At 47.4% G+C, this 21,399-nt stretch overlaps 1 protein-coding gene across 1 annotated transcript; it reads right to left on the bottom strand.

Moving 5' to 3' along the window:
- Positions 1–14,558: 14,558 nt before the first annotated feature.
- LOC139832669 (uncharacterized) lies at positions 14,559–15,647 on the bottom strand. Its single transcript, XM_071822478.1, has one exon. It carries the CDS (start codon positions 15,645–15,647, stop codon positions 14,559–14,561), a length of 1,089 nt encoding a protein of 362 aa, XP_071678579.1.
- Between the last annotated feature and the right edge of the window lie 5,752 nt (positions 15,648–21,399).

The raw sequence follows: 21,399 nt of genomic DNA, 5'->3' as shown, positions 1-21,399 counted from the left end.
TTGGTGACATATAATCGAGAGAAACTACCATAGGAACTTGCTAGAGTACTAAACATGCATCAAAACTAGTTTATACATCTTAGAACAAGCATGCAAGCTCACTAAACATGTTACCTACAGCAGCAAAATATTCAAGATATACTCCACCAAACAAAATTCTACTTGGATGGTTGGAGGAATCACATACCGAAGAGCAAATGTGCCAAATTTCAGACAGAAATCTGGGCTGAGCAAAGAGATCGAGAAATCTGGAGTTCTTGAGCAAAAACATGAGTGAGAGGAAGCTGGTGTCGATTTTTTCGGGAGAGAGAAGAAAGTGGGAGGACGAGATGATGAAGTGGGGCAAAGGGGGACCCACACACCAGGGTGGCGCGCCCCCCTTGCTGGCCGCGCCGGCCTGTGGGGTGCCACCCTGGGGTGCCCCACTGGTCATCCCTGTGTGCTCCTGTGTGCCTCGTCGAAAAATAGGACCAACGGTATAATTTTTTTGAATTTTTGAAAACTTTGAAAAATGCACATTTCTAGGTATTAAGTTTATTATTACTGGCGAGGAAAAATTTTGAAATCTCTAATTAACTAAGGAACTTTGCAAAACAAAAGTGCTACAGCAAGTAGAACAAGTGGAGGAAGAAAGAGATGTTGTTTACCCCCTCTATGCATATAAAAAGTATTTGTTAACAAGGTTGATCAAGTCTTGCCACCAAATAAATTTTACATAGCATAAGAAGAAATAAACCTCAAATCAATCATGTTACCTTGAATTGTATTGATATGGATCCAATCACAAGAGTTTGATATTCTTCTTTAGGCTCATATATAGGACAATCAATGGTTCCAACTTTGATAGTTCTCACATTAGAAATAGTATTAACTCCACATGCTTTCTCAATCCTCTTGGGAAAATAAACGGTATGCTCCTTGTCATCAATATTGAAAGTAACTTTTCCCTTATTGCAATCAATAACAGCCCCTGCGGTGTTAAGAAAAGGTCTCCCAAGAATAATAGATATATTACCATCTTCAGGCATTTCCAACACAACAAAATCAGTTAATATCAAGCAGTTATTAGTAACTTGAACAGGAACATCCTCACATATACCAACGAGAATAGCAGTAGATTTATCAGCCATTTGCAAAGATATATCAGTAGGTATCAACTTATCTAAGTAAAGTCTCTTATAAAGAGAAAAAGACATAACACTAACACCGGCTCCCAAGTCACATAGAGCAGTTTTAACATAATTATTCTTAATAGAACAAGGAATAGTAGGTATACCTGGGTCGCCCAACTTCTTTGGAACTTTGCCATTGAAAGAGTAATTAGCAAGCATAGTGGAAATTTCCTCATTGGGGATTTTCCTTTTGTTAGTAACAATATCTTTCATATACTTTGAATAAGGAGGCAATTTAATAGCATCAGTCAAAGGGATTTGCAAGAATAAAGGTTTCATCCAATCACAAAATTTATTATAGTGTTCTTCTTCCTTTGATTTTAGTTTCTTAGCAGGAAAGGGCATTTGCTTTTGCACCCAAGGTTCTCTTTCATTACCATGTTTCTCAGCAATAAAATCTTCTTTAGTATACTTTTTATTTTTATAGCATGCTTTTCAGGTTCTTCTTCAACCTCTTCTTTATCAGGAGTATCATTCTTATCATTATCTTTATCATGTTCATTACCACTTTCGCCAAAGCATCAGAAATAGAAATACTATTAGGATCATTAACAGGTTCAGAGGATTCTACAACATTCTTATGTTTCTTTTTCTTTTTCTTAGATGGAGCACTAGTTTTAGTTCGTTGAGAATCTTGTTCAACTCTTTTGGGATGTCCCTCAGGATATAAAGGATCCTGAGTAGAAACACCGCCTCTAGTTGTTACTTCATAAGCATGTTTTTCTTTAGAATTATTTCCCAACAAGTCATTTTGCACTTTAGTGAGTTGATCAATTTGAGTTTGAACCATATGAAAATGTTTAACAAGCATCTTAACATCATTGGAGGTTCTCTCCACAATATCATGCAATTCACTAATAGCTTGAGAATTTTCCATTAGATGATTCTCTACTCTCATATTAAAATTTTCTTGCTTAACAATATAATTATCAAACTCATCTAAGCATTGCGCAGGAGGTTTTGAATACGGAATATCTTCCCTAGTAAAGCGCTGAAGGGAATTTACCTCAATCATGGATGAAGGGGGAATTATCTCACATATATCTTCTATGGGAGGAAGATTCTTCACATCTTCAGATTTAATACCTTTCTCCTTGAGAGACTTCTTGGCTTCCCTCATATCTTCATCATTCAATTTAATTAAACCCCTCTTCTTCAATATTGGCGTTGGAGTTGGTTGGGCGTAGTCCAATCATCATGATTCCGGCCTATTTTAGCCAATAATTCTTCAGCGTCGTCTGGAGTTCTTTTCCTGAAAACACAACCAGCACAACTATCCAGGTATGCCCTAGACTCAATGGTTAGTCCACTATAAAATATATCAAGTAAATCATGCTTTTCCAAATCATGGTCAGCCGAGCTCTAATAAGAGAGCAAAATCTCGCCCAAGCCTCAGGCAATTTCTCTCCATCTCCCTGGTCAAAATTATAGATTCTCTGCAAAGCAATATGTTGAGCACTAGCAGGAAAGTATTTACGGAAGAAAACATCAAGCAATTCTTTTGGACTTTTAATAGAATTAGGTGGCAAACTATTATACCAAGTTTTAGCGTCATCCTTTAATGAGAATGGAAAGATTTTAGCAACAAAGTAAGTACGCTTCTTAACATCATCGAAAACAAGCTACTGAGTAGATAGCTCAATCATGTGTTCAACAGCACTTTCTTTTTCAGTACCACAAAAGGGTGTTTTCTCAACAATAGCTATATGAGATAAATCAAGAGAAAAATCATAATCTTTATCCTTAATGTTTATAGGAGATGTGGCAAACTTAGGATCAGGAGACAGTTTATATCTAACAGCATGTTCTGCAAGCAACTTTTTAATTTTTCTTGCATCAGTAGTAGCATTGCATTTTTCAATAAAATCATCATCAAGTTCCACATAATCTTCATCAAGATCATCACTAGAGTATTCAACAGACTCAGGTGAATTAACAGGTGTAACAGCATTTTCATTAGGAGTTTCACTATTTTCAATTTGTCTAGACCTAGCAATTGTAGCATCTAGAAAAGATCCTAACGAACCATCATTATCAAGCACAGTAGAAGCATCATCACAAATATAAGGGGAATTTTCAGATTCAGCAGAAGTACCAGCATTTGAAGCTTGTGGTGGTGAAACAAGTTTACTTATCACAGATGGTGAATCAAGAGCAGCAGAGGTACTCAGAGTTGTACCTTTTCTTGTAGTGGATGGTAATATGGCGACCTTAGTATCGCGAGGTTTACCCATGATGGAGAATTTGCAGCGAACAATATCAATCCAAGTGAACTTCCAAATAAAGCTATGCTCCCCGGCAACGGCGCCAGAAAATAGTCTTGATGACCCACAAGTATAGGGGATCGCAACAGTCTTCGCGGGAAGTAAAACCCAATTTATTGATTCGACACAAGGGAAGACAAAGAATACTTGAAAGCCTTAACAACGGAGTTGTCAATTCAGCTGCACCTGGAAACAGACTTGCTCGCAAGAGTTTATCAGTAGTAACAGTTTTATAGCAGTAGCAGTAGTGAAATAACAGCAGCAGAGTAACAAAGACAGCAGTACTGATTTTAGTAAACAGCAGGATTAAAATACTGTAAGCACGGGGACGGATGAACGGGCGTTGCATGGATGAGAGAAACTCATGTAACAGTCAAGCAGGGGCATTTGCAGATAATAATAAAACGGTATCCAAGTACTAATCAATCTATAGGCATGTGTTCCAATTACAGTCGTACGTGCTCGCAATGAGAAACTTGCACAACATCTTTTGTCCTACCAGCCGGTGGCAGCCGGGCCTCTAGGGAAACTACTGGATATTAAGGTACTCCTTTTAATAGAGTACCGGAGCAAAGCATTAACACTCCGTGAACACATGTGATCCTCACATCACTACCATCCCCTCCGGTTGTCCCGATTTCTGTCACTTCGGGGCCATTGGTTCCGGACAGCGACATGTGTATACAACTTGCAGGTAAGATCATAAACAACGAATATCTTCATGAATCAATAACATGTTCAGATCTGAGATTATGGCACTCGGGCCCTAGTGACAAGCATTAAGCATAACAAGTTGCAACAATATCATAAAAGTAACATCTACGGATACTAGGCACTATGCCCTAACAATCTTATGACTATTACATGACCAATCTCATCCAATCCCTACCATCCCCTTCAGCCTACAGCGGGGGAATTACTCACACATGGATGGGGAAAACATGGCTGGTCGATGGAGAGGCGTCGGTGGTGATGGCGGCGATGATCTCCTCCAATTCCCCGTCCCGGCGGAGTGCCAGAACGGAGACTTCTGGCTCCCGAGACGGAGCTTCGCGATGTGGCGGCGTTCTGGAGGGTTTCTGGCGACTTCGACTTCCCCCCGTGCGTTTTTAGGTCGAGGCCGATAAGTAGTCCGAAGGAGGGCGTCGGAGGCCGGCCGAGGGGGCCACACCATAGGGCCGCGCGGGCCCCCCCTAGGCCGTGTCGCCTTATGGTGTGGGGCCCTCGGGCCTCCACTTGATTTGTCCTTCTGGCTCTGTCAGTATTCTGGGAAAATAGGGCCTTCTGTCAAAATCTCGAGGTTTTTCCTGAAAGTTGGATTTCTGCACAAAAATGAGACACCAGAACAGTTCTGCTAAAAACAGCGTTAGTCCGTGTTAGTTGCATCCAAAATACACAAATTAGAGGCAAAACAACAGCAAAAGTGTTCGGGAAAGTAGATACGTTTTGGACGTATCACTCCCCTAGATTCCAATGACACACGGCACACACAGCCCGGCCTCGTATTTTAGGGTCCCGTATTTTATGTGTAGCTTTAAAAGGAGTGGCAAGGCTGAGACTAGGAGGCTGCACTCTACAAGACAATAGCTCTGCTGCGACGCTGCATGGGGCATGCATGCCGACGTGGGCGTTCTGCTCGATGGCTCGGTCGGGCGCAGGCTCTCCAGGAGGCGACACGATTTGGCCCAGCGGACAAAAGGATCTGAGCTCAGCCCAAAGAGAGAAAAGATGGCAGCCAATCAGATTCGAGAACTAGTCCTCCCACGGATCACGCTCGCCAGCCCGCGGAATCCTTCTAGAAGCACAGATCGGACGAATGCGGTTGGTCCTCAGGGTTAGCTGACGGTCCAGATTGGCCGTTAGGGTTAGCTGGCCAGCAGATTTGAAATGAGGATAAAAAATTCAAAAAAATTCAAAAAAATATGAATCCTGCTCACATTGCCTTCTTATATCATCTAGCAACAACTCAAGTTGATAAACATGGTCTAGATACATTGTAACGAAAAAATCATGTGTACAATGTGATATCTTGAACTCTGCCGTACGAAGTCGAGGATTTGAGAGAAGGGTTTGAACTTTGAATCATGGAATGGAACCAAAACTTGGAAATAGGTTCATTTTGGTGTAAGTAAGAAGGATCCATGCTTCATTTCTCAATTTTGTGTTTTGACCATGTTTTAATGCTAGTCAAACCATAGCTTTGACCAGATTTGAAATGAGGATAAAAAATTCAAAAAAATATGAATCCTGCTCACAATGTCTTCTTATATCATCTAGCAACAACTCAAGTTGATAAACATGGTCTAGATACATTGTAACGAAAAAATCATGTGTACAATGTGATATCTTGAACTCTGCCGTACGAAGTCGAGGATTTGAGAGAAGGGTTTGAACTTTGAATCATGGAATGGAACCAAAACTTCTAAATAGGTTCATTTTGGTGTAAGTAAGAAGGATCCATGCTTCATTTCTCAATTTTGTGTTTTGACCATGTTTTAATGCTAGTCAAACCATAGCTTTGACCAGATTTGAAATGAGGATAAAAAATTCAAAAAAATTCAAAAAATATGAATCCTGCTCACATTGTCTTCTTATATCATCTAGCAACAACTCAAGTTGATAAACATGGTCTAGATACATTGTAACGAAAAAATCATGTGTACAATGTGATATCTTGAACTCTGTATTTAAGTCGAGGATTTGAGAGAAGGGTTTGAACTTTGAATCATGGAATGGAACCAAAACTTGGAAATAGGTTCATTTTTGTGTAAGTAAGAAGGATCCATGCTTCATTTCTCAATTTTGTGTTTTGACCATGTTTTAATGCTAGTCAAACCATAGCTTTGACCAGATTTGAAATGAGGATAAAAAATTCAAAAAAATATGAATCCTGCTCACAATGTCTTCTTATATCATCTAGCAACAACTCAAGTTGATAAACATGGTCTAGATACATTGTAACGAAAAAATCATGTGTACAATGTGATATCTTGAACTCTGCGCATTTAAGTCAAGGATTTGAGAGAAGGGTTTGAACTTTGAATCATGGAATGGAACCAAAACTTGGAAATAGGTTCATTTTGGTGTAAGTAAGAAGGATCCATGCTTCATTTCTCAATTTTGTGTTTTGACCATGTTTTAATGCTAGTCAAACCATAGCTTTGACCAGATTTGAAATGAGGATAAAAAATTCTAAAAAATTCTAAAAAATATGAATCCTGCTCACATTGTCTTCTTATATCATCTAGCAACAACTCAAGTAACATAAGATGATTTAGACAAGGTTGAAAAAAAAGTTGCTTAGAAATGGGGTCGTTTACCCTCACCCGGAGGCCGTTTTTGAACACATCTTTCATTAAACTGATGAAAATGAGTTACTCCACAAAATTGTCCAATTGATTAACAAGTTATAACAAACTAGTGCATAAACTAGTGCATAACATTCAAATAGCATTGCAACATCAAAAATGATGTCAACTTTCAAATTTGGTTCAAATTTGAAATTGGTTCAAATTTGAAATCTATTCAAATTACAAATAATAAGTTTCCACACCATAGCACATAAGTTTAAAACCATTACATCAAACTATTTCTTCTGCTTCTTCCTACCACTTCTTATTGCAGTACCATAGCATAGTTTGTTCATACTCCTGAACTTTTTGCCGCAACCACTAGGCCCCCTCATCTTTTGCACATCTGGCACAGGCACAAGCACATCAGCAGCCATAGGCAAATCTGGCACAGGCGTAACCTCTTGAGGCACAGGCACATCAGCAGCCACAGGCACATCTGGCATAACCTCCTAAGCTTCAGAATTCAGCACAACCTCTAGAACAGGTTCAGAATTCATCATAACCTCCAGAACAGGTTCATCTGGCAACTCAATAGTCAAATCTGGTTGAGGCAACAGAAGTAGCTCTGAAACAGGTTCATCTGGCACTGGTGCATTGACCAAACTATTTCTTTTCTTTCTATAGCTATTGAGTCTTGGCTTTTTCATTGGCCAGCACTGTTCAACAACAAGAGGTGGGGCTTTTTCTCCACGCTTCCTCCTTAAAAAAGCATATAAATTGGAACAAGGATATAAATTAGATACTGAAATAAGCAAATGAAACAAGGTACATAAATTGGAGAATTAACATTAACATACTTTGGTTGTACAGGAGTACTGTAACGGCATTTTGGGGAACCAATTCTATGCCCAAGTTCCTCACACAACTTGCACCTATTTTTGTTACCTTTTTGAGCCCTTTTAGGCTTTTCTGGTTTTTCCTTTTTCCCCTTCTTACTACAACCCCTCTTCTCAAACCAAGCTTTGTATCTGCTCTGTTTGGGCCTCCCAGCCTTTCTTTTACTCAGAGGGGGACACAGTGTAAATTCTATATCCACCTCAGGCCACTGAGATTGGTCAGTCAAGGCTGGAATTGGAGTTGCATATGCAGCCTTAAACTTTTGTACTGAGTAATACTCATGCAAATATGGGTGCATATTTAACCTGGGTTTAGATGCCAAAAAAATTATGGCATGCTCACATGGTTTTCCAGTGTGTTGCCACTCTAGGCAAGTGCACTCCTGCAACTCAATGTTTACCACATGCCTCTTGACACTCCTTGCATCTTTAACTTCAACATCAAATAAGGAGGATTTCTCAACAGATAGATGTGAAAGGTTTCTACTCTTGTTGACCACCTGTTGTACCACTGCTGGAAGCTTGTCCCCTTCCAACATATCACCAAGTCTTCCTCTCAAGTCCAACAAACGCATGATCATGATCCTTATTTGGTCCACCATATCATGCACAGGCAAATCTTTTAAATCTTTCACTTTATTGTTGAAACTTTCTGCCAAGTTGTTATTGATGTGATCACATTTTATTGCAGTATTAAAACCTGATCTGTACCACAACAGAGAATGGTATGTGTTCAACCAGGAAGCAAATTCATTGTCAGCACAAGCTTCCATGATCTTACCAAGGTGGTAGGAATGTGTCTGTGCTCTGTAAGCTCTTGCTGCTGGCCACATGCGCCCAAATTCATCTCCTCTAAATTTTTTTATCAGATTCATCCACATATGTCCAAAGCACTCTTTCTGCTCAGCATGGGGGAAAACATTTTTTACATCATTTTCCAGCCCTTTACATGCATCTGTGTGGATGGCCAAAGGTGAAACTGGCCCTATGCATCTTTTCAGTTGCATCATGAACCATGTCCAGCTTGCCTCTGTCTCTGATTGAAACAGTCCAATTGCAATTGGGAACATCCAGTTGTGTCCATCCAAAGCATTGCATGCAGCCAACTGACCATTCCACTTGCCAGTCAAAAAAGAAGAGTCTATGCTCAAATATGGACGACATCCTGCTTTGAATCCATCTATGCAAGGCTTCAAACACATAAAAAACTTGCTGAAGTAAACACTGCCATCCTCTGTAACCTCTGTATCTATCTCCACCACACTTCCAGGTGACCTCTTCTCCACCTCAGCTTTAAAGCTATACAACATCCTAAATGTATTTGCCCAGTCACCATACAATGATTTCATTGCCCTTTGTTTTGCCTTCCAAACTGTGGTATATTTCAGTTTGATGGGGTATAGCTTCTCCAAGTCCACTTTAAGCCTTTTTGCAGTAGTGTTTGGAGTTTTTGCTAAAATAGGAGTAATCTTCTCTGTAATCCAAAGCTGGTTTGTCATATTTGAAACTCTCTGTGAAGTGGTCATACATGTATGCTGGTTTGGTATTTGATTTACCCTGACTGTACTGCCATCAGGTTGTAGTCTGGCAGATATGTACCATTTGCATGGATTTCCACCACCATCATAGCCTTTGCACCTAGCATAAAATTTCTTCCTATCAGTCCACATAGTCTTGGCATCAAACTCTTTTTTCACTGCATAGGTCCTAAAAGACATCCTAAACTCATTCATATTTGGCCACAACTTTCCAACCTCAACAACTGGGTTCTCTTTGTCATACAAATAGACCAGCTCATTGTCATTTGCATCATCCACATCATCTGCAGCCTGTCTCATCAGGTCTTCTTCATCCTCATTTCCACGGCCTGCATTTGTGTTACCATCTGCAGGCAAAGAACTGTCATCCTCAGTTGCACGGCCTTCATCTCTATCATCAACTGGAATGCCAAACATTTTGGCCATTTCAATGTCAGATATTGGTGCAATGACTAAATCTGTTTTTTCATTTAACTCTACTACATTCCAGTCAACAACAATCTTTTGAGCACCATGGTTTCCCTCCTCTGCATCTGCATCAGCCCCTATATCTTCAGCTAGTATTGTCGGTTCAGTGAACAATGCCAACATCTGCCCCCTCCTTTGTGAAGCCCACTCATCATCTTGCATCTGTGCAGCCATCTTTGATGGCACATAACCTACTCTGGAATTTGTTTGTAGATCAATAAGCTCTGCATGAAAACTTACTTGATTGCTTTCCCACCCTTCTTGACGATCATTTTCAGCAACCATAGATTCTCCATCTTCAATTCTCACATATTCACCCTTATAGTTGTCAAACCGTAGCACAGACACCTCTTGTTCTGGACCCCAAACAATCTTCTCATCTATCTTCTCCACCAGATTGCGCACGGCCTCCTCCTCCTTTCCCTCCAATTCCTGCGGATCAACATCTTCAAGATCAAAAGCCAACCTCACGGTGCTATTTGCAATATCTTGGACGCTTCCATCACTCAACTTGGCTTTACATGGAAAAAATTCGACTGTAATTGCGAATGTGCTGGCAGAATCGGGCGCAGCATCTCCCCTGTCAATGGTGGGCAGCGGCGGCGTAAGCAATTGATCCCCAAATCGGCCCCAAATCGATAACGATAACATTAAAAGAAGGGGCGCATTACCGATTTGAAGCACCGTCTCGTCCCTCCATCCGATTCAGCCCGTGCTCCTCTCGATCCGCCCAGATACGCAGATTCTAAATCGGCAACAAAAAAGAAAATCAGGCCAAGATCCAGGGGTATGAGACTAGGGTTTTGCAATTACTCACCTGCAATAGCTCCGCCGCCGCCGAGATAGACGCTCCGCCGCCGCTGAGATGAAAAAGGGCCGCTGTCGGAGAAGAAGCCCAGGGCGCCGCCGCTCGCCGCCGTTCCCAGTTCACCACGCGCGAGTCGAGCAGACCGTTGAGACGTGCGGGACCCTCACTCCTGAACGGTTGACTCTACATGACCTGGACCATGGTGGACCCCATTTGTTATAACCCTCACTGTCCTAACCTAATCGCATCCTAACTAAGTTTCTTAACCCGCGTCAGCTGCCTATCGCATGCGAGCTATTTGAAGCATAAAAAACGACGCATGGTAGCTATTTGAGCCAACAACATCGCACCGTGGAGAATTTCACTCAACTGTGTCGCATAGGAGCTATTGGCCCGTAACGGTTAGATCTACCGTTCAGTCTAATCGAAAGGTTTTTCTTCTTCCCTCTTAATTCTCCTGTTAATTAATAAAGAAAAACGATTAACCAACTACAGGGAGTCAGGGATGCCGCCATGGCTGTCCTCATACTCAGGCTGCTCATGCTCACTGCGTCGGCAAGCTCGGTTCTCCGCACAGCCGCGAGATGAAACCGAAGCCAGCGCCGTGGGAGCTTGCTAACTCGCTGGCCTCGTATAGATCGAGGCTGCCGTACAGGAATACAGGAACCAGAAAGAGCCACATTGTAGTCTTTTAGCTGGAGCGTGTAGCAGAAAACGAGCTGGTTGACTAGGGAGCAGTGGGGAAGTTCATGTATTGATTTGTTCTGCAGCCCCTCTGCAAGGCGGGTGAGCTCCTCGCCAGCGGCGACTTCGGCGATCTGCTGCGCGCAGGCTTCACTTGCGTGCTGCCAACAAATCGAGCCGGCCGGCGCAAGAAGTATGAGGATCACCGTAGCAGCGGCCATGGGTTTCTGGGCGTCGCTGCCGTTCTAAGGTGGAGTATTGTTTCATCAGTTAATTAAAAGGATTATTAAGCGAGAGGACCAGAGCCTTTGGATTGGAGTGGAACGGTGGATTATGAGAACTACAGCACACATACAGTAATAACAGGACTGCAGAGGAGCCTAATCCCATAAAAGCCCTCTGTTGCTTGAGCTCATAAGTACCTACAATATATAGCATGATGTTGGATGAGCATACAACAGATCCTACTTTAATTCAGGTGAACTTTCTACGTTGGTGTGCTTTGTAGTTTGTCCCCAGACGTCTAAACGGCATGGCTCAAGTAATATGATTTGCCACCCTACCCTTTGTGTGTACTGTTAGGGGCAAATTCTTAACTTAGCAGCATTTCATTGTCGTTCACGGTCTTGTAATTTTTCAGCTCGAGCAAGCTACCAATATTGTACAGTATCTTAATACCTCCAAAACAAATACACTCGTTACTGTCATTTGAAAGTAATGTTGATGCCAAACAGTGCAATGCACAGTCCAAAACGGTTTGACGAGCTTAAAATTCGGTGGCCGTTGGGTGATGTTGATGGCGAGTCTCCAGACAGTGAATCCCCGTGGGTCCGCCGGTGACGCCAAACAAAAGCAAGCAGCAGAGTAATGTTGATGACGAGTCTCCTGTTGGCCATCACACTACTAGAAAAATGCTAGTCAGTGGCGTACCTATTTTGCTTACCAGTGACGCACCCTGCTATCACGTTACTGATAATAGCTGGCATTGGCGCATCTCTAAGTGCGCCACTAGTAATCTAGGTAGCAATGCCGCACTAGTAGATGCTCCACTAGTATGTTGTACATGTACCACTGTTCTATTATTTTTTTTCGAGAGCACGCGCAAAACGTGCCTTATCTTTATAGAAGGGAGAACAAAACAATTTACAAGAGCAGCACCAAGGTACTGCGAACACCCACACACACGACCCTCCCTCCGCCTAGGCCTACTCTCTCGCTATTTCTAGCCTCCCTCCTCTCTTGGCCTTCTCCCACATGTGGAAATCGTCTCTAATCTGGATCACCATTTGGTCCACTGTCTTCTGCCCCCTCTCATTTGCGAACGCCCTCGCATTGCGCTGCTTCCAGATCGTCCATGCCGTGCTGATGACCATGGAGTCGAAACGCTTCCTGTCAATCCTCCTCACTCGCTTCCGGGCCTCCGTCCACCATCTCTGTAGGTTGCCCGTGCCTCCTGGATCGGCCATCCGTAACCCTGCGCTGTGCAGAATCCTGCACCAAACCTGTCTCGCATAAGGGCATAAGACGAAGACGTGGTCAACACTGTCCTCGCCTTGCAGGCACGTGTAGCAGACGTCCGGGTGCTCCTGCAGCCCGTGCCTGGCTCTCCTGTCAGAGGTCCACAGTCGGTATCTCAGAGCCAGCCATGCGAAGATCTTGCATTTCATGGGAGAAAAGGATCCCCAGACTGGCCTGCTCATACTCCATCTAATACTCCCATGACAGAGCATCTCGTAAGTGGACTTTGCCGAGTACGCCCCAGACTCCGCACCTTTCCAGCTGATATGATCAGGTCTCGAAACATCTCTCTCGACAGTCTCGACCGCTTCCCACAGGGTCAGGCATTGTCTCCATAAGTCAGCCGTCATCTCTCCTGGTATGTCGTCTATCCAAGCATCCTCAATTAATGCCTCCGCCACCAATCGGGTGTTCTTTCGCCTCGTGGTTACCTTGGCGAAGATTTCCGGTGCCAGCTCTTCGGCTGTGTACCCACTGATCCATCTATCTCTCCAGAAGTAGGTTAACCGCCCATCCCCAACACTGAAATTTGCCAGACTCTGGAACACTCCTGCTACAAGTGGATCGTTCAGTCCGGGTAGGCCCTGCCAAGGTCTCTCCGGATCCGTGCGCCTGAGCCACATCCATCTCACTCTCAAGGCAAGGCCCTGCAACCTCAAGTCCTTTACTCCCAACCCGCCGAACTCCTTTGGCTTACATATGCTTTTCCAAGCCACTAAGCACTGGCCACCTCGAACTTCATCCTTACCAGCCCAAAAGAAAGCTCTCATCCACCTTTCTATGTCCTCCAGCAACCATACTGGGGCCTCCGCTACGACCATTTGGTGTACTGCTCTGGCCGCGACCACTGAGTTAATAAGGACTAGCCGTCCCTCTCTCCTTATGAGCCCTCGTTGCCATGTAGGCACGCTCTTGATGACCTGGTCCAATAGCGGTTGCCACTCCGCTTTGGACAGGGGTCTAAGCGCCAACTGGAGTCCTAGGTACCGGATGGGGAATCTCGCCAGCTCACATCCCAAGATCCGCGTAGTCCTCTCCTCCTCCTCATGTGTACCTCAAATCAGCGTGGCCGTTGTCTTCCTAAAGTTTACTCTCAGGCCCGAAGCCTCGCCAAACATGCTAAGCATGTCTCTCACTGCCCACAACTCCATATTCTCCGGCTTGATAAAGATGACAACATCATCAGCGTACACCGAGACTCTCTGTAATGGGGAGATGGACGCCAAGTTCCCAAGCAGCCCCTCCTGTGCCTCCTTGGTGATCATGGCTGAAAGAGTCTCCATGGCCGCCACAAACAGCATGGGCGACGTGGGATCCCCTTGTCTCAAGCCTCTAGCATGGTATATACGGCCGCCCGGAACACCATTCACCATGACTCTCGTGTTTGCCGTATACAACAGCAAAGCTATCCACTTCAGAAACCTCTCTCCGAATCCCATCTTTCTCAGCACCTCAAACAGGAAGCTCCAAGAAATGGAATCAAAGGCACGTGCCAGGTCTAGCTTTAAAAGCACTCCTGTATGCCTCCTCATGCTGATCTTCCTGGCCACTTGCCTCCCAAGCACGAAGTTATCGTGCAAACTCCGGTGTTTGATGAATGCTGATTGGTTCATGCTAACAATCTCCCCGAGCCTCGGCCGTAGCCGATTCGCAATGAGTTTGGAGAACAATTTTTGCAAAGCTATGCACTAGGCTTATTGGCCTAAAATCCTTTGTCTCCATAGCATCCGGTTTTTTGGGTATCAAGGTGATGAGCGCTCGGTTTAGCCGGGCGAAGCCTCGACCATTTCCCACACATAATTTCATGAGGCCCGCCAGGATGTCCGGCTTGATGACTGGCCACGCTCGCTGATAGAAAGCGCCGGTGAACCCATCTGGCCCCGGCGCCCTATCCCCTGGCATCTCACGTAACGTGTTCTAGATCTCCTCCTCTGTGAACATGGAATCCAAGTCGCTCAAATCCGCCACCGGGATGTTTAAGGCCTCCAGGTTTAGCGTAAGCTCTCTATCTCGAATGCTCCCAATCAGCCTATCATATGCCTCGGTGAACACCTCATTCTTCCTCTCCTGTGTTGTGATCATCTCGTCATCAACCCTCACCGAAGCAATGTAGTTCTTGGTTCTCCTCCCGTTGGCCACCGCATGAAACAATTTGGTGTTAGCATCACCCTCACGCAACCATCTGATTCTCGATCTCTGTCTCGCGATCGTGCGCTCCAGGGATGCTAACCCCAGCACCACCTGCTTGAGCGTTCTCCTAAGCCATGCCTCCGCCAATGTGAGCGCTCTCGAATCTTGCGCCACATCAAACCTTAGGATCAAGGTATTAGCCATCGCGATTTTGAGCTTGATGTTCCCAACTTTCTTTTCTCCCCACGCCTGGAAGAACTCCGCCGCATTGCGGAACAGTGCATCCAGGCGTTTGAAAGGGTCGACAATGTTAGTATCGCAGACCCAAGCCTCTCTCAGGGCCTCCTCGAACCCCTCTAGATTTAGCCAAAAGGCTTCAAATTTAAACCTCCTCTTTGGCCGGAAAGCCGCGCTCAACGAAAGGTGGATCGGTGCATGATCGGATACAGAGGATGATAGCGCTTGCAGGATGGAATCAGGGTGCATGAGGTCCCAATCCACCGATGCCAGCGCCCTGTCGATGCGAGTGAGCGTGGGTACCTCTCTCTCGCTACTCCAAGTGAACCTCCTCCCATGGAGGTAGAGATCCTTGATCTCATGCTCCTGGGCAAAACTCTTGAACCTCGCCATCATGGTTCTGTTTAGCCGGTCGTTGTTCTTCTCCTCCGCATACATGATCATGTTAAAGTCCCCCAGGAGCAGCCACGGCCCCGGGCATAAACTCCGCCTCTCCGTAAGCTCGCGTAGGAAAGTCACCTTGTCCTCGTCCGTTTGTGGCCCGTAGACGGTGGTGATCCACCATCTAATGTTATCTCTAGGAATGACTTCTCCAGTGACCGCATAGTCATCAAAGCTCACTCGCTCTATGTCCACCATGGACTTATTCCAGGCTAGGAGGATACCTCCTCGTGTCTCAACCGCAGGCAAGTACACATAACCATCAAACGATGGCCCTAGGCATTGCATAACAAGGAAATCATCAATTACATCTAGCCTCGTCTCCTGGAGGCACACCACACTAACTCTAAGACTAGCTATGAACTCACGCACCGCATCTCGTTTTGCTGGTTCGTTTAAACCTCGAACGTTCCAGCAAATAATCTCGAAGGTACAATCCATAAGGAAAAATACAGACTCTAGACTCCGGCGCTCCACAGCATCTCAGTGCGCCGGCACCGCCCTCATGCAGTGTGCCTCCCTCTCAAAGCTCGCGGGTAGCTCCTTGCCAAAGATGGCCGCCAGTACACGAACGTGTGCATCCTGGATCGGTGAGTCGAAAAACTCCTTGAACCGTGTCAAGTCCTCCTCCTGCACCTGTAGGTTCTCCGGGCAGAAACCAAGTGCTTTGAGCAAAGAGCTCTCCGCCGCTGACGCCATCTTGACCTGTGTACCAGCGATCGCCGCAGCCGATCTACGTGTCACTCTCTTCGGCGTAAAGGGCTCTGCGTCGGCCCTAAGACCCGTGGTCCTCTCGAACTCGCTCAGCAGCGGAGGCGCAAGCGTTTTAAGGATTGAGGAGCAAAAGCTCCTAACCCTAGCCAGCTCCAGGCTCTCAGGCTGCCGAGCCTCCTCCCTCGAATGGTCATCCATGGGCTGCCCCAAGACCTCCTCAGCGGCCCTGGCCGATTCAGCACAGGCCCCTAGCTCTCCATCCAGCTGTCGGCCCATCTTCCTTGGAACCATCTGCATCTGACTATTGGGCCCAGTCCATTCCGTCTCGGTCCGGCTCCCTCCAACCTTGCTGCCAGACTCGGCCCACAGCCCAGAGACAGAGGGCTCCAGCGCAGCCGACACGTCGCCACCTGCGGTCTACTGGCACGCGTCTCCAGGCACAGGGACACAGATGAAATGGCCCGCCTCAGCTCCGATGCGCGCGCCGCTCTCCCATTCGCCCCCTGCCCTAGGATCCGCTGCAGAGGACCCAGCGCTGGTCCCACCTGATCCTGTCGGGGACAGGGGACTCATGTAACCCTGCAGAGGCTTGTCCGCATGCAGCGGCGCACCTGGCCCCAGCTCCTCGGGATCCGCACCTGGCAGCGAATCCTTAGCATCTTTCCACTCCACATGGTCTGATCCACCCAAGCGCGAAGCCCCTGCCGCCACGTCGCACAGCACCGTGGTCATCCCAGGCTGCACCTGCTCTGCATGGCCCAGCACCACGTTGTCTGGATGCAAAAAAGCACCGCCCACCTCCTCTTTCTTCTCTGTTGGCGCCGCCTTTTCCTTATCTCTTTCCACTCCACATGCTTTATCTTTGTCAGGAGAGACCAACGGCAGCCCACTTTGCTGACCCAGCTCCAGCAGGTTTGACCGGCCCGTTTGAACCAGTGGCGCGGGGCTGGCTACCCCTGGCAACGTCCATCTCTTCTCCGGCACCGGCAGCGCCGCTGGCCTGAGCTCGACTTGATCATGCTGCACTCCTCCTGGCCCCCGTCTCATGTCCGGAACACCACGTCGCCACGCCAGGTCCCTGGTGACCCTGCGACTCCCGCCTCCACGGCCACCAGCTTCGCCGTCGTCGTCGCCATCCCTCCCTCCTGCCTCTCTCCGGCCGCCGTGCTGGCGACCATGCTCACCCTGACGAAGGCCCGGTCCCTCAAACGCGTCTTCCTCCACCCTGACGACATGGATCAACACACGGTAGTGCAGGGTTTGGATCTCCTCCTTTGGCTGGCCATCGACGGTGACCACCGCAGCTGGCATGGCCGCCGCCGCCGAACGCGAGCCACCCTGAACTGGCTCCGGCACCGCCAGCCATCTCGCAACCGGAATGGCCTCCAGATCAGACGTCCAGGCCGAGAGCTTGAACAGCGCCATGTCGCTTCTCGATTTCGTCTCCGGCGCCACCAGGTCCACCGCGCAACCCCGACCAAGCAGGTCCTCGACGACCCCCGTGTCCCAGGCATGCGGAGGTATACCTTCCAGGACCAGAGACACTCTGCTTCTCATGGGCACCAGCTCCGCTTGAGCTTGCCGATTCCAGGGGCGAAAAGACAGCGGCGCCCCGGCGACGAGCACCGGCGGCATCACCGCAACATGATCCCTCAGCTCCTTGGACTCGAAGACGACCAAGAAATCCTCCGGCGCGAATGCGTGAACAGAGACGGTGCCCTCCGGCACCCCGCGCCATCTCAACGCCGCCAGCACCTGCTCGCAGGTCACGGCCGGCCTCCTCCCTCCCACGGTAGCCACCATGGCGAGCTGGAGCCTCTGCTCCAGGTCGCACATGGCGGCCGTCCTCCTGACCACGCAAAGCAGTGGCGAGCTAGCCATCGCCGGGGCGGCTGGCTGACGCGCGGGCTCCCAGACCGGCACGACCGCCAGCGGTGGCCCCTCCTCCATGGGCGGCAGCTTCGACACCACCCGCGTCGGGGGCGGGGGTAGCTGCGGCGACTGCTGGCGCGGCGGTGGTGGCGGCACAGGTGGCGAGGGCACCCTCCTGCCCCTCCCCTCCAGACGCCCATGCCCAACACGCTCCGGCGACCTGCGGCGCGCGAACTTCGCGAGCGCCCGGCCCCGTAACTCCTCCTCTGTCGCCGACGGGCTTCTCGGACGTTTGCACTCCATGGCGGGGTGCCCCTTCTGCCAGCAGCGCATACAAACCTCGGCGTTGGTGCAGTCCTTCTTGCGGTGCCCCGGCAGGAAGCAGCGGAAGCACAGCCCCCTCATCTCCGGCGCCGCCGCTCCCCAGCCCGAGGCGCCGGCGTCGTTCCTTGCTTCGATGCGGCGTGTCCACTGCTTGCCCCGCGATGGCTTGGGCATCTCCCACACGAGGCGGTCCTGGACCTTCGCCCTACCCTCCGGCTCCATCTCCCTCTGCTCCGGCCGCTGCGCAACGCTTCCGCCGGACGATGCCAACGAGATGCCAAGCCCAGAGACGTGGGCATCCCTCCGCGGCGACGCCGACGAGACAGACTCAGGGCTGCCCTCCGGCGCCCATCTTGGCTGCGAGAACCCCGGTGGGTGGGACGCAGTGGAGTCCATGGCGGGGGAAGGAGCTGCGCCGGCGTGGCGCCCTGGCGGCGGCGACGGCGACGTGGGCGGAACCCTACCTACCTACGCGCAGAGCTCAACTTCCCTTCGCACCCTCAGGGCTCGAAAAAAATGAGACTGAGATATGGCCCCCCACTGTTCTATTTGAAAGGTGCGCCACTGCGGTATCTGTAGGGTGCACCAGTGCTCACTCTACGAAGTAAAAAATAAAAAGGCTACATGATTGTCGCAGCGGCGTATGGTTGTGGCAGGTAGAGAATCTGTCTTGTCCCATCTATAAAAAACACTTGCCTTTATTTTATTATTATCAATCATATTTATTACAGGACCAAAAAAAATACAACCAAAATCAATCAGAGCTGTGTCTCCACCTGGTAAATTTTCCAACTAGTACCCTAAAAGGAAAACAAACGCAATCATGTCCATTGCCCCCAACGCGGTCGTAGATCGATCTAGTCAACACCGCGCGGCTGGTCAGCTCCTCCGCCGGACACCAGGTAGGACTCGACCGCGGCGACCGCGGCGAGCGCTGTGGCGAGGATGAGGTCGGCTATGGCGGACGATGCGGACCGCGGCAGCGAGGGTGAGATCGGCTGCCGCCATGGCGGCCTCGGTGTCGCGGTCGGAGAGCCGAAGGAGGTGGCGTTAGAGAGGACCAGGGTGGAGGAGGTCGTCCGCGACAGCGACGGCAACGGTCTCGACGAGTGCGCCGCCATGGTCTCTGATGGCGCTTATCGTAACATCGACTTCACACTGTTGGGGAACCCCAAGAGGAAGGTATGATGAGCACAGTAGCAAGTTTTACCTCAGTAAGAAACCAAGGTTTAATCGACCAGTAGGAGAAAGGCGTGACTTCTGAAGGTGTTGCTGGCTGCTGCAGGACGCACTACCGGCATCAACAACAACGTGGAACCTGCATACAACACAACCAAAGTACTTTGCTCCAACTTGCAGTGAGTTTGTCAATCTCACCGGTTTGCTGAACACAAAGGATTAGACGTATCGAGTGGAAAGAGATGTTTGCAGAAAATAAACAGAACATGATTGCAGTTGAATTTCTTAGTAAAGGAAATAGGACCGGGGTCCATAGTTCACTAGAGGTGTCTCTCCATAAAGAAATAGCATGTTGGGTCAACAAATTATAGTTGGGCAATTGATAGAATATCGACCATACATGACAAGATGATTACTATGAGATTTGATATGGGCATTACAACATAATACATAGACCGTAATCCAACTGCATCTATGACTAATAATCCACCTTCAGATTATCGTCTGAACCCCTTTCAGTATTAAGTTGCAAGCAATAGACTATCGCATTAAGCAATGTGTGTAAAGTAAACAATAGAATTATCCTCGGATAAAATATTATTGTTTTCTCCCTAGTAGCAACAGCACATCTACAATCTTAGAAGTTATTGTCACTCTCCCAGAAAACTAGAGGCATGAACCTACTATCGAGCATAAATACCCCCTCTTGGAGTTACAAGTGTCCACTTCGCCAGAGATTCTACTAGCAACGGAGAGCATGCAGGATCACAAATAACATATGACATGAATATATAATCAATCTCAACATAGTATACAATATTCATTGGATCCCAGCAAACGCAACATATAGGATTACATAAAGATTATCTTGATCATGTAGGGCAGCTCACAAGATCTATACATGAAACACAAAGTGGAGAACACAACCATCTAGCTACTGCTATGGACCCATAGTCCAGGGATGAACTACTCACGCATCACTTCAGAGGCTAGCATCGCGATGTAGATGCCTCCGACGATGATTTTCCCCTCCGGCAGGGTGCCGGGAAGAGCTTCAGAACCCCCCCCCCCCCCCCCGAGATGGGTTCTGCGATGGCGGCCGTGACGGAACTTTTCGTGGATGGAGGCTCGGGTATCCAGGATTTTCCCGAGAAGATGTATAAATAGGTGGAGGATTTAGGTCGGTGGGGCGCCTGGTGGGCCCAGGCCTACCCTAGGCGCGAGCCAGGTCCAGGTCGCGCCTAGGGGTGGTTTGGGCGCCCTGTTGTGCCTTTTCGACCCCCCTCTGGACTTCGTCTTTGTTTCGGTAAAATATTGACTTCGGCTTTTATTTCGCCTAATTCCGAGAATATTTCATGTACAACTTTTCTGAAATACAAAAATAGCAGAAAACAGGGAACTGACATCGTGTCATCTTGTTAATAGGTTAGTGCCGGAAATCATGTTAAAGTGCGACAAAGTGTAAGCAAAACATATATGAATTGGTGTAAAATAAGCATGGAGCATCAAAAATTATAGATACGTTTGAGACGTATCAAGCATCCCCAAGCTTAACTCCTGCTCGTCCTCCAGTAGGTAAGTGATAACAAAATAATTTTTGAGGTGACATGAAGCCAACACAATCTTGATCAAGCATGTAAAGCATTGTGAGCTGGGATCTAAGTACTCTAAACATAGGCATGATAGATATAATTCTAACAATAGAACTTAGCAACTATGTTATAACATGAAGAGTAACTAAAATAAAGGATCATGAATAACAGTGCATTGAAAACAACTGTGTGTTTATGATCATAGAGTAAACATAAAAAAGTGGTACTCAACATGTCCTTTATGGAACAGAAAAACATAAATGCAAGGA

This window comes from Lolium perenne, chromosome 6, assembly GCF_019359855.2.
Source record: "Lolium perenne isolate Kyuss_39 chromosome 6, Kyuss_2.0, whole genome shotgun sequence".
Lineage (NCBI taxonomy): Eukaryota > Viridiplantae > Streptophyta > Magnoliopsida > Poales > Poaceae > Lolium > Lolium perenne.
Note: the sequence above shows the minus strand (reverse complement) of the source record. Positions and strands in the feature narration are given on the sequence as shown.

Bases quoted from the DNA above. Each gene is read 5' to 3' on its own strand.
- LOC139832669 (XM_071822478.1), bottom strand. From the start codon at position 15,647: ATGGTGGACATAGAGCGAGTGAGCTTTGATGACTATGCGGTCACTGGA.